The 15,368-nt window shown below is 42.3% G+C and overlaps 1 protein-coding gene across 2 annotated transcripts in view; it reads right to left on the bottom strand.

Annotated features, from left to right (window-relative positions):
- LRP3 (LDL receptor related protein 3) overlaps positions 1-15,368 on the bottom strand; it is a 155,091-nt gene that overhangs the window by 81,576 nt on the left and 58,147 nt on the right. For both annotated transcript variants that reach the window (XM_086945139.1, XM_086945140.1), the window contains exon 3: positions 11,522-11,660. In XM_086945139.1, the coding sequence (XP_086801265.1) occupies positions 11,522-11,660 (139 nt within the window). The remainder of the gene's footprint in view (positions 1-11,521; positions 11,661-15,368) is intronic.

Genomic DNA, 15,368 nt, shown 5'->3' with positions numbered 1-15,368 from the left:
AAAATAAGTACATGGTGTTTAACGTTGATTCAACCAACTGCCCGCACCCAAAATTGGATTCCAAGTCCTTAGAGAAGGTCCCGGTTTTTGACAACCTGGGCATTACTATCAATGAGAAAATGGAATGTGGCCCACAGATTAACAAGGTAAATCTAAAACTCATCCAGGCAAGTGGGGGGATTTTAAAAGTGCATAGGAACTGTGCCAAAGTTATTGTCCCCCCTGCAGAAATATATAAGGTCCAGGCAAGGGGAGCAACGTTGTATGGTGCCAAACTTTGGGGCCACCGTCCTAGTAATGTTCTGACAGCAACTAAAAATAATGTTTTAAGGCAACTCCTGGGCCTCCCGCAAAGCATCCCTCTAACTCCTCTCAGGATGGACATGGGCATTGCTCCTATAGCCGACTTGATAGCTTTTCGCCCGCTTTTATATTGGCGTAGGCTATGGAGCACCACAGAGTTGGAACACTATAGAGAGGAGCTTAAATCAGTCTTGTCTATCCAGGGGGCGGGGAAGATTCCCTGTCTGTCTTTTATTCGTAACAAACTTTGCAAATTACGGAGAAATAACATGTGGGCTACACCTGAAGAGTCTTGTCCCACAATATCTAAACAATCTTAAACATTGGCCTTGAAAGAACAGAGACTGGCAAGTATGTTCCAGACAGTAGACTCATTCAGTCTTACCTACAGGTTTTTAGACATAAAGCAGCACTATAGTTTTGAGCCCGTGTTAGATTTTATTCAACCTCTTTTAGCGAAGAAACTGTATCTCCAATTTAGGAACGGGACTCTCCCCCTATATGCATTTACCAATAACCGGGTGGGTGCAAAAAAGTGGTTATGCCCAGGGTGCAGGAATGTGGAACAAACAGAGATTCATGTGATTTTTTTTGCCCCTATGCAGTGCTGCTAGATCTAAATGGGTTCTTCAGCTCTGTAGGAATCTGGGTATTAGAAATTATAGAGAGGTCTATAGGATATTTAAACATGATACTTATCCAATTTTTGTTGCGGCAGTTGCTAATTTTTTATTTGCAATGTGGAACAGACAAAGATGCCTGGTCAGTAGTTAGAACACTGTTCATAGCTGTTGTCGTTCTATTCAAAGTACAATTTCCCTGATTTTAAATGCTATTAATTGAAGCTTATTTCTTTTTATCTCTCACATTTGCTTATTTATATTTTTAAACAGTATGTGCTATAGGCTGACGTTATGTAATACGCCACTAATGTTATCCCTAAATGTGATACTTGTATATGCTCTATATGAGGCACTCCCTCGTTAGGGAGTGTCCCTCTTCCCTTCAACAACCATTTTACCTTTGGGCTTATCTTGCTTTCATTGATTACTTGCTACTGCTGTTCCTTTTAACATTCCCTTTTTTACTTTTGCTAGATTTTATTATGTGTTTTTATGACAAGGAGTATAAAAATGCTATACTATTGTACTTTTATGGCAGACCTTGCCGAAATAAAGTTTTCTTGATGATGATGACTATTTAGTAAAACGGAGGACAAGTCGTGCTGACAAACCATCTGTGGAAATTCTGTTTCAATCTGCGGTTGCTGATATTATGAATGTTGGTGCAGATGAACTAGGTGAGGCAGATGGAACCAAACACATTAATGTGACAAATAACAAATTATTCACATTTTTTAATCTAAAGAATTTTTCAGATAATAAAATATTATGCGTAGTTTTAATTCTCCTACCTCCAGCAGGGAAGTTTGCTAATTCTAGAGATGTGCTCGTTAATACATTTTAGAAGGAATCACTGGAGCACACCTCGCTCCATTTGGAGCCACAGGAGCTTAGTTTGTATATCCTGCTTACATGTTGTGATTTGCATTTGACAAGTAAAAAATTAAAAATTACATCTGCCGGGCTAAGAAGCATGCACAAGTTGGTCTTGGCTGGATAAACGCTTGCTATGCTGTTTATAAAACATGGCAAATTAAGTGCATGTTAAATATGGCAATCACTACAGCAAAATCGGATTTAATTTGTAAACTATTCCTAGAATTTGTGTTTTGACTAATGCATTTGTTTTAATATTACCCATCTATTAAGTGTGCACCACATTTCTAACTGTACCCGAGTGCGTATCCCTGTATTATATTGTATCATTTATATTATGCTTCATACCCCGATAGGGTTGCATAGCGCTCAGATATGCCTCAGGATCCTTGACGCCCTTTTCAAGGTGCACCAATAAGCAGAGTGCTGCATGTGCAATACCTATACCAGATCTGTTGACTGACAGGCGTGAGGTTTGGAAACGTGTGTCAAACATGGTGCAACACAGCTTTTAAGCATGAGGTGTTACTGAATAGTGTGGGAATAGACGCATTGTTGTAGGCGCATTACTAATCAGAACCCAGCTCAAAAAGTGCATTTGTAGTGACATAAAAAACCTGAAGGCCTGTTTTAAACCGTATCCCAGAAGGTTGCCAAAATATTTTTTCATCCGACATTTGGCTCACTGAGCGATCTTACGGGCTCTTATTGTGGATTTATTTAGATAAATGTTACAGTGCTATAACGCAGTAGTACAAATGGCCATAAGCTTTACACTGCACCACTGTCACTATGAAAGGGATGCCCGACAATCGGTCTCACTGCTGAAATAGGGGCACCTAGAATTCTTCTTCACGAGTCATACAAATGCCCTTTCAGCTACCGTCTTCAAAGAGCAGACGGCATATATACATATATATATATATATATATATATATATATATATATATATGTATTTCCGCACTTGCACCCTTACTGCAACAGACCTTCAATCCTCGGCCAGCAGACAGGAAGAACACGGAAGACCCAGAGTGCAGGTGAGTTTTTTATTCCTCAGCACACCACGCCAGCATAACGTTTCGGCCTGCACAGAGGCCTTGGTCACATGACGCACTGAGAGAGTTGCGTGAAATTTAAAGTGCACATGCACTAACAGCGGGAACATTCAATTGGTTGCAGTTTAATCAGTGGGAGTGTTTAACCATGATTATTAGACATTCACTTACAATTGCAAAAACGGGGGAAAGAACTAGCTATGTTTACAGGCATGCCTTTCGTTTAAATAACTGTTTAAATACATTTATAATATCCGATAATTCGAAAAGGTTATATTTACTTACATGGGGGCATATGAAGTATTCACAAAATGAAAGATTTCATATATTTACAAAATGTGCAAAAGAACACCCTCCTACAAATCGGATGATTTGAGAGCTAATATTTACAAACTGCCGGCATAAATGCCTTAAATGCAATAAATACTAATGCACAGTATACCATAAGACCCCGCATTTATAAAATATATACACACAATTTCATATATATACACCTATGTACAGTATAAATACTCCGAACTACTACCACCTAACTAATTAATATGTCCTGTAGTAGTGTAAAAATCGGATAAGAAAGGCACAAGCATGTATGTATTTTATACAATCCCCTGCATAGCCCACTATTAAATGTTTTGCAGAAAAATTTAAACCATGACATCAACGCTGAAAGTGCTAAAATAGACAAGTGAAATTAAAACCAAAATTTTCTGAAGTACTCCAAATGTATTTAGTTACACAACTAAACTGAGGATATATGTCAACCACTTTTTTCACAATTGATAGTATGACCTAGTGTCTCATATCTTGTATAGTCATATCTAATCAATTTTCAACACCATTGATGGTTATACCTGTATATGCATTTCTAGCCAACATTGATTTTGTGAGGGTGGCAGAGGTGTGTTGGGAGGCATTTAGATGTTAGAGTCCTTACAAACAGGTGTAAAAGTCCTCCGTGGAATTTAAGCCGTTCAGACTTTTGCTGTCCATTTCCAGGATGTATCTGGTCTCAAGTGCCCTTAAGATCCCATCCCGGTTACCACCTCTCCTCAATGGGCCCACTGCGTCAATAGCATAGTACTTAAGGAGACCACTGTTGTTATCGTGGAACTCCTTAAAGTGTCGTGCGACAGGGTAAGTGGCGTCATTTGTGTTGATTGCCCTGATATGCTGGAGCACCCTTTTGTGGACCTGCAATTTGGTACTACCAATGTATTGCAGGCCACAGGGGCACTCCAGCACACACACCACATACTCCGACTTGCACGTGAGTTGCTTATTGATCTTACGAGGCACCGTAGAAAATCCTGTCAAGAACTCGGTCCTATTGAGCCCCTGAGAGCAAGCTTTACAGCTGGAACACTTCCTAAACCCTCGACTGGCTGCCAGCCAATTTTTGGGGGGTATTACCTCAGGACTGGATTTAACTAGTGCGTCTTGTAATGAGAACGCCTTCCTGTAGGTGATTGCTGGTCTATTAGGCATGTGTTCACCAATAACTGGATCCAATTTAATCAGATTCCAGTATTGGTTAATGATTTTCCTGAGCGCCCCGTGCTGACAACTGTAGGTCCAAATGAGTCTAACAGGTTGTTCAGTGCTGGCAGTGATGTTTTTCTGTGATTTCTTGTGGATCAGTGCCTCTTTACGAGACAGGGCATTGGCTTTTCTGATAGCTGTATTGATCAGATTCTCACTATAGCCCCTGGCTAGGAACCTTTGTTTACTGGCTGCTTGTGCAGCTATACAGTGGGAGTCCGTGCTACACACCCTACGAATTCTGAGCATCTCTCCGTAGGGGATGCTCCGAATCAAATGTGGGGGGTGATGACTTCCCGCGTGCAAGATAGTATTGCCAGCTGTAGGCTTTCTGTAAAGTTTAGTTTCTAGCCTACCTTGACAAACCTCCAATGTAACATCAAGAAAATGTGCTACCTCCTGACTGATGTGGGATGTAAACGACAAGTTGAATGAATTAGAATTCAAAACATCAATGAAACTAACAGCCTCTTCATAAGTTCCATGCCATATCATCAGGATATCATCGATGTATCTGTACCATCGGATGATATGACAGGTACAGATATCGTGGTGAGTACCATTGAGGACCTGTCTCTCCCAGTACCCCATGTGGAGGCAGGCGTAACTGGGAGAGAAACAGGCCCCCATGGCAACACCCCTGACTTGCTGGTAGTAACGATTCAGGAACATGAAGTAATTGTGGTTTAAACAGAAACTAATCATAGTCATCAACATTTTGTTATGCTCGACTAATTCTATGGGTCGCCTGCCCAAAAAGAACACAACAGCCCTTAACCCATCTGCATGCACTATACTTGTGTATAAAGATGACACATCTAGGGTAATAAGCCAAAAATCATTGTTCCACTCAAACTCATCTAATTTCCTCATCAAGTCACTTGAATCTTGAATATATGAGTCAAGTGCCAATACATGCTCTTGGAGGAACAAGTCAATGTAGTTGGTGGCTTTTTCCAACAAACCCCCGCACGCCGATATGATGGGTCTACCTGGCGGCTTGATCGCATCCTTGTGCACCTTAGGATTCAGGTACAGCACGGGGGTTACAGGATGATCATTCTTCAGACACTTTAACTCATCCATGCTTATAAGTCCGCTGGATCGCCATCCCATCAGGAGAGAGTGGAAGTCTGATTGTGCTGTCCTGAGTGCATTGATGTCACAGTGCCTGTAGCAGTTCGGGTCATTGAGCTGGAGGTAGGCTTCCTCCATATATAGTGATCTGGGCCAGAGCACGATGTTGCCACCCTTGTCAGATTGCCTGACAATGATATTTCCATCCGATTTCATTTTGCTGATCAGTTTCTGGTACTCGCTGTTGCCGTGATGTTTACCATAGTTTGATTTCAACGTTGTCACATGTAAAGCCTTCATTTGTTTGACTACTGCATCCTGAAAGATATCGATGTTGTCGTATGGGGTAACAGGGGTAAAGGTGGATCGTGGCTTGAGATTGCTGAGGCCACCAGTTTGAATATTCACCTCCCCCTGCGTGTTCTGAGTGCTCGGAGCTTCAGCTCGCAAAACTGCTAGGTCCTGCATCAGAGGAATATCGTTCACTACCAGACCCTGAGTAGTGGACTCCGTGCCTACATACATACATACATACATACATATATACACACACAACTTTGCCTTGTTAGCTAATTCAGTGGCTAAGGGTGCTCCCATTCCATTCTCGTGGAAGGGAGCAGAAATAATCCCTGTTTTTAAAAAGGGAGACAAATCCCTCCCCAGTAACTAAAGGCCCATCAGCCTAATAGATTCAGCACAAAAACGTATGGGTCGTTTAGTCCAAAATAAAATACAGTCGTGGGTAGAGGAACATAATATATTATCCCCATATCAAGCGGTCTTTCGCTCTTGCACTAGTTCCATAGACCAAGTCTTTCGCTTCATTACAATTTATTGGAGGAATGGGGTCTTTTCTAAAGGGACTCTTTACGCATGATTTGTCGACTTGAAATCGACTTTCGATTTGGTCCCTCGTTATAAACTCTGGAGAGTGCTTGCTGAATTGGGGATGGCCCCTGAGTTATTGACCCTCCTCGTCCACTTACATGAGAGCAATTTTGCTAGGATCAGATGGGGGACACAGGGTGAGGTCACAATTCATTCCCTGTCGAACGTGGTGTTCGGCAGGGCTGTGTTTTGGCCCCCACCCTGTTTTCCTTATACATTAATGGAATAGTGGACCATCTTTCCAGTTCCCCTACTGATGCCCCTGTTATAGCTGGGGTTCGTGTACCTGTCCTCTTGTTTGCGGGCGACACTTTGATTGTCTCCAGGACCCAGAGTGGCCTGCAGAAAGCGGTCAACGCCTTTGGGGAATTTTGCCATCTGCGTGGGGGACAATCAAACTGAATGACAAGCTGCCTGCTATTGAAAAATAAAGGATGTTCCTTTACCTGTGATTGGTGTGCGGCTTTATCTTGCTGGTGCAACTTTGGGAGTCATTTATACACGGCGTGTTCCAGGCCGTGAAAGCGACGCACACCCCTTCTCAAACTACAAAGGGACCATGCAGGGGGAACCTTCCCTTTGCGCTATGGCATAGCAGGTATTTTGAATATAGCAGGCAGAGTTTCATTCGGGAGCCCAATGTGGGTTGTAAATAGTCCCTGTAAACATTTGTTTTGATCGGGCCCACTGGAGGGCGTAATAGTTGCAGAAAAAACCAAATCTACCAGTTTGCAACACAAGAGAAGAATAAAAAACATTAAAGGCACACCTGATGCAAATTAATTAAACGTGCTAAATATGCAACAGAAGATGTGAAAATGCTTGCAACCAATCTGTTCCAAACCAAAGGCTTCTGACGAAGAGGAAAGATATCCTTGAAACGCGTAAAGCTGGGGGACAATCAAACGGAATGACAAGCTGCCTACTATTGAAAAATATAGGATGTTCCTTTACCTGTGATTGGTGTGCGGCTTTATCTTGCTGGTGCAACTTTGGGAGTCATTTATACACGGCGTGTTCCAGGCCCTGAAAGCGACGCACCCCCCTTCTCAAACTACAAAGGGACCATGCAGGGGGAATCTTCCCTTTGCGCTATGGCACTGCAGGTATTTTGAATTTAGTAGGCAGAGTTTCATTCGGGAGCCCAATGTGGGTTGTAAATAGTCCCTGTAAACATTGGTTTTGATCGGGCCCACTGCAGGGCGTAATAGTTGCAGAAAAAAACACATCTACCAGTTTGCAACACGAGAGAAGAAAAAAAACATTCAAGGCACACCTGATGCGAAATAATTAAACATGTTAAATATGCAACGGAAGATGTGAAAATGTTTGCAAACAATCTGTTCCAAACCAAAGGCTTCTGACGAAGAGGAAAGATATCCTTGAAACGCGTAAAGCTGGGGGACAATCAAACGGAATGACAAGCTGCCTGTATTGAAAAATAAAGGATGTTCCTTTACCTGTGATTGGTGTGCGGCTTTATCTTGCTGGTGCAACTTTGGGAGACATACATACATACATACATACATATATACAACACAACTTTGCCTTGTTAGCTAATTCAGTGGCTAAGGGTGCTCCCATTCCATTCTCGTGGAAGGGAGCAGAAATAATCCCCGTTTTTAAAAAGGGAGAGAAATCCCTCCCCAGTAATTACAGGTAATTACAGGCCCATCAGCCTAATAGATTCAGCACAAAAACGTATGGGTTGTTTAGTCCAAAATAAAATACAGTCGTGGGTAGAGGAACATAATATACTATCCCCATATCAAGCGGGCTTTGGCTCTTGCACCAGTTCCATAGACCAAGTCTTTCGCATCATTACAATTTATTGGAGGAATGTGGTCTTGTCTAAAGGGACTCTTTACTCAGTATTTGTCGACTTGAAATCGACTTTTGATTTGGTCCCTCGTTATAAACTCTGGAGAGTCCTTCCTGAATTGAGGATGGCCCCTGAGTTATTGACCCTCCTCGTCCACTTACATGAGAGCAATTTTGCTAGGAACAGATGGGGACACAGGGTGAGGTCACCGATTCATTCCCTGTCGAACGTGGTGTTTGGCAGGGCTGTGTTTTAGCCCCCACCCTGTTTTCCTTATACATTAATGGAATAGTGGACCATCTTTCCAGATCCCCTACTGATGCCCCTGTTATAGCTGGGGTTCCTGTACCTGTCCTCTTGTTTGCAGACGACACTTTGATTGTCTCCAGGACCCCAAGTGGCCTGCAGAAGGCTGTCAACGCCTTTGGGGAATTTTGCCATCTGCGTGGGCTTGAGATTAATACCACAAAAACTAAGTTTATGTTCCTGAATCAGCATAAACCCTTCAAAGGTAGAATCCTCCTGAACGACACTCCCTTAGAACAGGTGGATGCTTTCACCTACCTAGGTATTTTGCTCCAGAATAACTTGGGATGGAAAAGCCACACCGATATGGCCTTCTTAAAATTCCACCAGCTTGTAGGTATTTTATCCCCTAAACATAAATCCTCTTTCACTAAACCAATTATTCCAGCTTTGGAGATATAACACCAAAATGATAAGCTCTGCCCTCTACGGAGCAGAGTTATGGGGATTTTATAACTTGAGTTATTTTGCAAAAACTGAGAATAAATTCCTACGTAGTCTAATTTGCGTTCCCCAAAGCACACCTATGGTCCCGCTCTTATTAGATCTAGGCAGAAAAAATGTGGTAGATATAGCCAGGCTATGTCCACTTTTGTACTGGAGGCAAATCTGCACCACCCCTGAACTTACACACTATGTCCAGGGTTTGAAGGATGTGATTTTGGCAGATCGCTTTCATAAAATCCAGTGGCTAAAAGAGCATAGGTCTCTTTTGATAAAGCTGGACTTAAGGCTACTATGAGATGAACCGGATACAGCAACTTTCCCTACAAAAAAACAATTGAAAGAAAAATACTGGGAAATGGTCCTATTGTCATCCTACCGGTCCGGTATGAATACTAACCGGACTGTCCGTTTTTTACATCATAAATCTTGGTCGTCCTGTGAAGCATACTGGGACATAATTGATAGCCCCCCTGATCGAAAATTGTATTTTCAATTTAGGGTCGGTACCCTACCAATTAAAGCTTATACTTATAAATGGGTGTCATAATTGTTTAGACATGGTAGAGTCTATAGCCCATTTATTTTTTGTATGCCCCCTATATGTCGCCCCACGTCGCAAATGGTTGAGACCGGTTTGCTCTTCCTTGGGCACTTTGAGGCATATAGAAGCACTAAGGATACTAGGATCAGATTGCTCTCCCCATATCGCTATAGCCAATTTTTTAAGGTGGGCCTGGATCATTCGTACACGTACTTTATTGCTGTCTGCTGCTAGCTACTTAATATGTTTATTGATATTAATGCTGTCTTTATTTTATGAATTAATCTTAACTGTATCATATATGAATTTTAACCAGCCTTTCTTATTCGACAATAACCAAATGGAATGCAATACTGTTTTATTCTGTGTATTGTCTATGTATTATTTATTGTGTATTTTGATAGCGGTTTGTATTTGCGTGTGCTTTTAGGACTCCCTGTCGAGTAAAGCTTTTTGAAATTGATATATACACACACACACACACAATACTTTATTGCTCTTAAGAAATATGAAAGATTCTGGAGTGTATTCGAATCCTAGTCTGTTCTCTGACAACATCCAACCTGAATCACATTTTCTTAATACTAGTCTGCTAGATTGGTTTTACCTATGCACATTGCACTTTAAAATCATGCTCTGAACTGATGAAATTTGAACATGTTGCTGTATTTATGTGTCCAGTACTGTATGATCTTTTTTTCACTGCGTTTTGAAATGTTGATTCTGTCTTCATAAATTCTCAATAAAAATACATTTTAAAAAAACAATACTTTATAGTTTGGTTAATAAAACAGTTATAATCTAGAACAGAAGGTGAGTTTCTTACGAAAAAAGTAATACATGTTACAACAATATTATAACGCACAATTTGCAAGAGATTTAACATAATTATATGCACATTTGTAAAAGCATTTTAAAAATTCCAAAATGTCCCTTGATTGGAGTCCTTTCCTAAGGTGCAACTATAGAAAGTGGTGACATGCTGAAGTATATTTATTTGGTGCTGGATGCTATCGCACCTGAAACCTAAAGTGCTAAAGTGATCGGATTTCCTTGCATTCCTAAGGTAACTTATAAGGATCTCCTCAGTACCAAGCGTCATAAACAAGTGGCGGACCTTCTGCCATGCGGAACCAGAACTCACAGGTTCGCAGGCGGCAACTGAAAAACTGAAGTAACTTCCATTCAGAGACAGTAAAATTCTTAACTGTAATACCAAATCACTATTTTTGTGGGGGCCAGAGCACACTCGAACAGTTTGAGTAATACCTGCATTGTGTGGTTTGTTGTATCAAATAAATCTCTGATCACTTTCCTATACTATATAGTGAGTAAAGTACTCCCTGACATACATAATAAGGATATCCCAAATCCCCAAGGATTTCTGTGAGAAGGTCACGGATCTCTGAGGTGAATTTCATCCTCTTTTCAAAGGTACGGAAGAAGTTATTTTATTTCTTCGAATACATTTTCACACCATTACCCATCCCGCAAACTACTTAAATCTTTGGTGTCTTGCTCCTTCTTATGCAAGATAGAGATAGTATGGTTGCAGACATGAAGAATAAAAGCTGAATTTGTAGTGTGAAATTAAACACACCAAACAAGAGGCAGTCATTTGTTGCAAAAACATATTACAATCAGTCTAATGTAAACCAGATTATTATTTTTTTTTTTTAAAGGTGAAGCTCTGAATGAGTAGTAATATGCAGAAATACTTCCTTTCCTGTAATAAACTAAAGTGGCAAAAAGTAAACATTGTCATAAATCTCTCCTTTGTGCTGATCATTGTTCGTTTCAGAAAAACAAATCAGAAGAACGAAAAGTGCTTCAATTGCAATGGTAATGATGCTCCGCGACTTGCCTTTCATCTTATGACATCACAATTCACTTGATATAAGTTATTACAATTGAGCAGCTATGTCATTTTCTTATTACAAGTGACTACTTCACTGTAATATGCTAGAAAATTAGAGACAGGTTTTCATACTGATATTAAGGTCTCTCGTGTTAGTTGTTATAATGAAAAGGCCACTGATCATACCTTATTGTTATGATGTCGCCACGGTCTCCTTGAATATACCAGCTGCAATTCATAGCGGGAGGGTAGTTCAGGGGCCAGGAGGGACTGTAGATGACGCCACGTCTTTCAGTGCGCTGTTCCAGTTTTCCACTGCAAGCAGCTATTAGTCAAATACATACAAGGCATACTCTTTATTAACATAAATAATACAGAATAGAACTCAAGCTCATGTTAGATCTGTGAAATGTTTTAGAAGCATCTGAAATGGTGTAGTCCTATGTGTGTTGGTTTATTCAAGGCAAAATCAGCAGGTGTCTTCACTGGAAAGAAAGGGCTAAATTCAGTGCTTAACTTGAGACGGTGGTTTCCGGTGCTCAGCACCTGCACGTTAACATCAACACCAGCGCTTTTCATGGGCACTAGGTAGGGACACATTTGTTTTTGGTAGGCACGGGGGGGATTAAGTGATTTTTCCAGGAACACAGGATGCTGAGCCGATGCCTAGAGTAGAACCTGGTTCCCCAGCTCTGAAGTCAGCAGCTCTGGCCATTACACCACATCCTCTCCCCACTTTCATGGTTCTGTTTTAGGTGGTGCTTATAAGAGAAATGGGCTGGTGCAAGCTGCCTCCTGAGGAGAGCTCCAGCACTTTTTTTTTTTTTTTACAAATTAACTACTGGGTAAAACAGAACAAATGATAAAAATATAACAGGCTTTAATATAGTTATTATCGCATATATGTATTTTTTGTTACTAAATAAAAAAACATATACATGTAATGTTGCAGGTGTACGCCCTGCCAACTCTATGGTTTGTCATCTTAGAAATTGCCTTAGTACAACAGGATTCTGAACTAAGGCTGCCAGTGGGATAGTATCTGATGCTATCTCACCATGGTCAATTGTGCCTCCTTTATAAATGTCTGCCTCAGAAATTTTACCCCCTATGAGCCGTCAGTTAATCATTCAAAAAAGGCCAGAAAAAGATGGGCCTGTTCTTAGGGTAGTAACCAGCTGGACTCATGAATTTATACTAACACTGAAGTATTTTGATCCCTTTTACTCCTTTATCTCTGCTGATCTTGGGCATTTTCATTGTATAATAAAGTATTGCCAAACATAGGGCCTGGATGGTGCTGGTGTCAAGAAGGTACTTCCATTAAATAAGGAGTACACTGAAAGGATTTTGGGGTACGGTCCTAAACGGTGCCATCAGCTCTGGTGTCAGAATTCACACAGTTGGTCATGTGACGGTCTAAACTGAAGAGCAACTGACAGCTTTACAGGTGCCCACATTACATATTTGCCTTATGAAAGCAGCAGAAGGTGCCTTGAGTCCTGCAAGATGATCCATCAGCTCAAATGTCAGGCGTATTTGCCAAATATAAAAGGGAAATAATGCACTAAATTGTGTTACTAGAGATGGAACTGGGCTGTATGCTAGTGACACTATGGCAAAGGATACACACATCGGGGGGGGGGGAAACAATAGACACCATGCAGACTTGTGAAAGTAGAAGAACAGAGCCAACTGCAATAAAATCCAAATATGTTCCTATTAGAATCTGTTGGAATTCCACTTCCTCCTTTCCCTCCCCTCCCCCCCTCCACCCCCCCTTCCCCAACACCCACCCCCCACCCCCTCTCTCCTCCCCCCCTCCCCCCTCTCCTCCCCTCCCCCCCTCTCTCCCTCGGTTTAAAACTCTGACTTGTCCTCCTGCTCCATTGTCAATTTATCGACAATTGATGCCTTTGCACCTTGGCCCAATTATTTCCTGCTTTTACCTTGTCTGTCCCGTTCTCTCCCGCATTAGACAGCTGCCTCTCACGAATTGCCCTCACTTTCAACCGCCCGCCCCTCCACCCGCACCCCCAGCCCTTTCCACTTTTCCCGGCAACTCTACCATCTGAGCCGCTCCGCGTCACCAGACCGGCTTTCTCGACCTATTACTACTTAGCTCTGTCCCAATATCGAGATCGCTAAGGCAACGCTCGAACAGTGCTTCACTCGCCCGTTCTGAATTTGAGGAGAGGTAAATGCCCAAAGCCGATTTCCCACGGCATTCTACTGGACCCAATAACCTCCGGATCTTTGAGATCATTGACCCCTTCCTCTCTTTCCCCTAGATTCACTCCCCTTCTCCTGCAGATCACACAGGGATCAGCATAGACGTTGCCACGGACCACGCCGATTCTGGACAACCCCGTATCTTGTGGTAAGTCTACCATAGGTCCTTCACCCCCGACCGTAGAGGCTTGTTACTCCCGAGCCTGCCTTTCACTGGACTCGCGATCCCTGGTGATCGCTTACCCATTACATTTTCCTTCCAGATTGTGTCTCCTTCCCCCGCCCGTCAGTCGGTCACGCTGAGACCAGCGCAGAATCATCCTTGGACCACGCGGCCCTCAATCACCCCGTGGTAAGTTCACTTCATGCCCCTTTCTTAAGTTATGGCTGGCGCGTCGCGCCAGAACTTGAAACTCATAATTCCTTTACCTCTCACCCCCAGCAGTACTGCACTTGAAAAATCGACCTTGTGAGTCATTACCACCATCCTCCCCCCTCCCGCCAATCACGCTGGGATCAGCGTTGAACCATCTACGGACCACGCGGCTTTAATTCATCTCGTGGTAAGTTCACTGTGTGCCCCTTACTTCCGCTAAACTAGACACGGTGCTCTTTAACTTTACACTTATAATCCCTCTCACCTCTAAACGCCCAGCTCAACTACACTTGTAGTATCGACCATGTGAGTTTGATCCCGTCATCTGCCAAGGGACGTCCTACGAGGAATCCCGACAGATTCTTGACTCACTTAGATCTCCCAACTGTTGCCGAACGGTGAGCATTTCTTTTCTTTTCTTTTTACCTCCCCTTCTACTAGACCGCCGCCCATACCTGTCATTCACTTCATGTCCCCCTCTTCCCCTTTACAGCACTATTTCCAGCCCCCTTTGTCCTGATGATGATCCCAATTCTTACGGATCGAAACGCCGTCGACTCTCCAGCGAGATTCTAGGTGCCCTTCACACAGTGGTTTTCGCAAAAAAATGATAAATGAATAACCATCTTTTTGAAAAATGTTGAAACCACTCTGTTGATTTTATTCACTGTACATAATTGTTCACCATACACTTTGCGCCGTCCATGCGGCTCTCACTGTCACTTGTGTCGCCGTAGTGTCACTCACCTTTGCACTTGTGCACCTTGTACAACCTTGGGCTGTCACTTTGCATTCAATAACTGCAGTGTTGATATTAATAGTTAATAGTTAATTACAATTGTCCTATACTGTTCATAATGCTTATAAAAATGATGCCCTGAGCACACATGAAAATCATACGGAGTCTCCTTTTTCTGTCTGGATAATACTGTATAGATATCCTTAATAATTGTCTGCAAACAATACCGGTTGGGATATTCCTTGTATATAATTCTCTACCCCAATCCCAACATGGTTGATGGGTCTATACTCCTGTTACGAGTCATGCAGGGTCTCTCTTTTTGCAGTACTAATAGAAAATGCTTCAGTTACTGAATGTGGTTCATCTTTAACCTTGATCCGGGAGACACAAATGGGACAAGAGAACATGAGAACCAAAAGCTGGGAGTAAGCATGGGCGAATTTTGCGGATCTCGCGTTCGCGAATTTTGCGGATTTGCGAACTCGCAATCCGCAAAATCCGCGAATTCCCGCGAATTTGCGGATTTTTTTTTTGTGTTCGCCCGTGTTTCTGCCAGTTCGCGAGGGTTTTTACAATTTCGCAATTTGCGAACTTACCTGTCGGGTCGCAAGTTTTGCGAACTTGTTGTTTCTACGTGTCCAGCCTGTTTGGGACACTCTTCTTCATCACTGCCACTCTCTGTC

Source organism: Lissotriton vulgaris, chromosome 12 (assembly GCF_964263255.1).
Source record: "Lissotriton vulgaris chromosome 12, aLisVul1.2, whole genome shotgun sequence".
In the NCBI taxonomy this organism is placed as follows: domain Eukaryota; kingdom Metazoa; phylum Chordata; class Amphibia; order Caudata; family Salamandridae; genus Lissotriton; species Lissotriton vulgaris.
The sequence above is the reverse complement of the archived record's forward strand: the minus strand, read 5'-3'. Positions and strand labels throughout refer to the sequence as shown.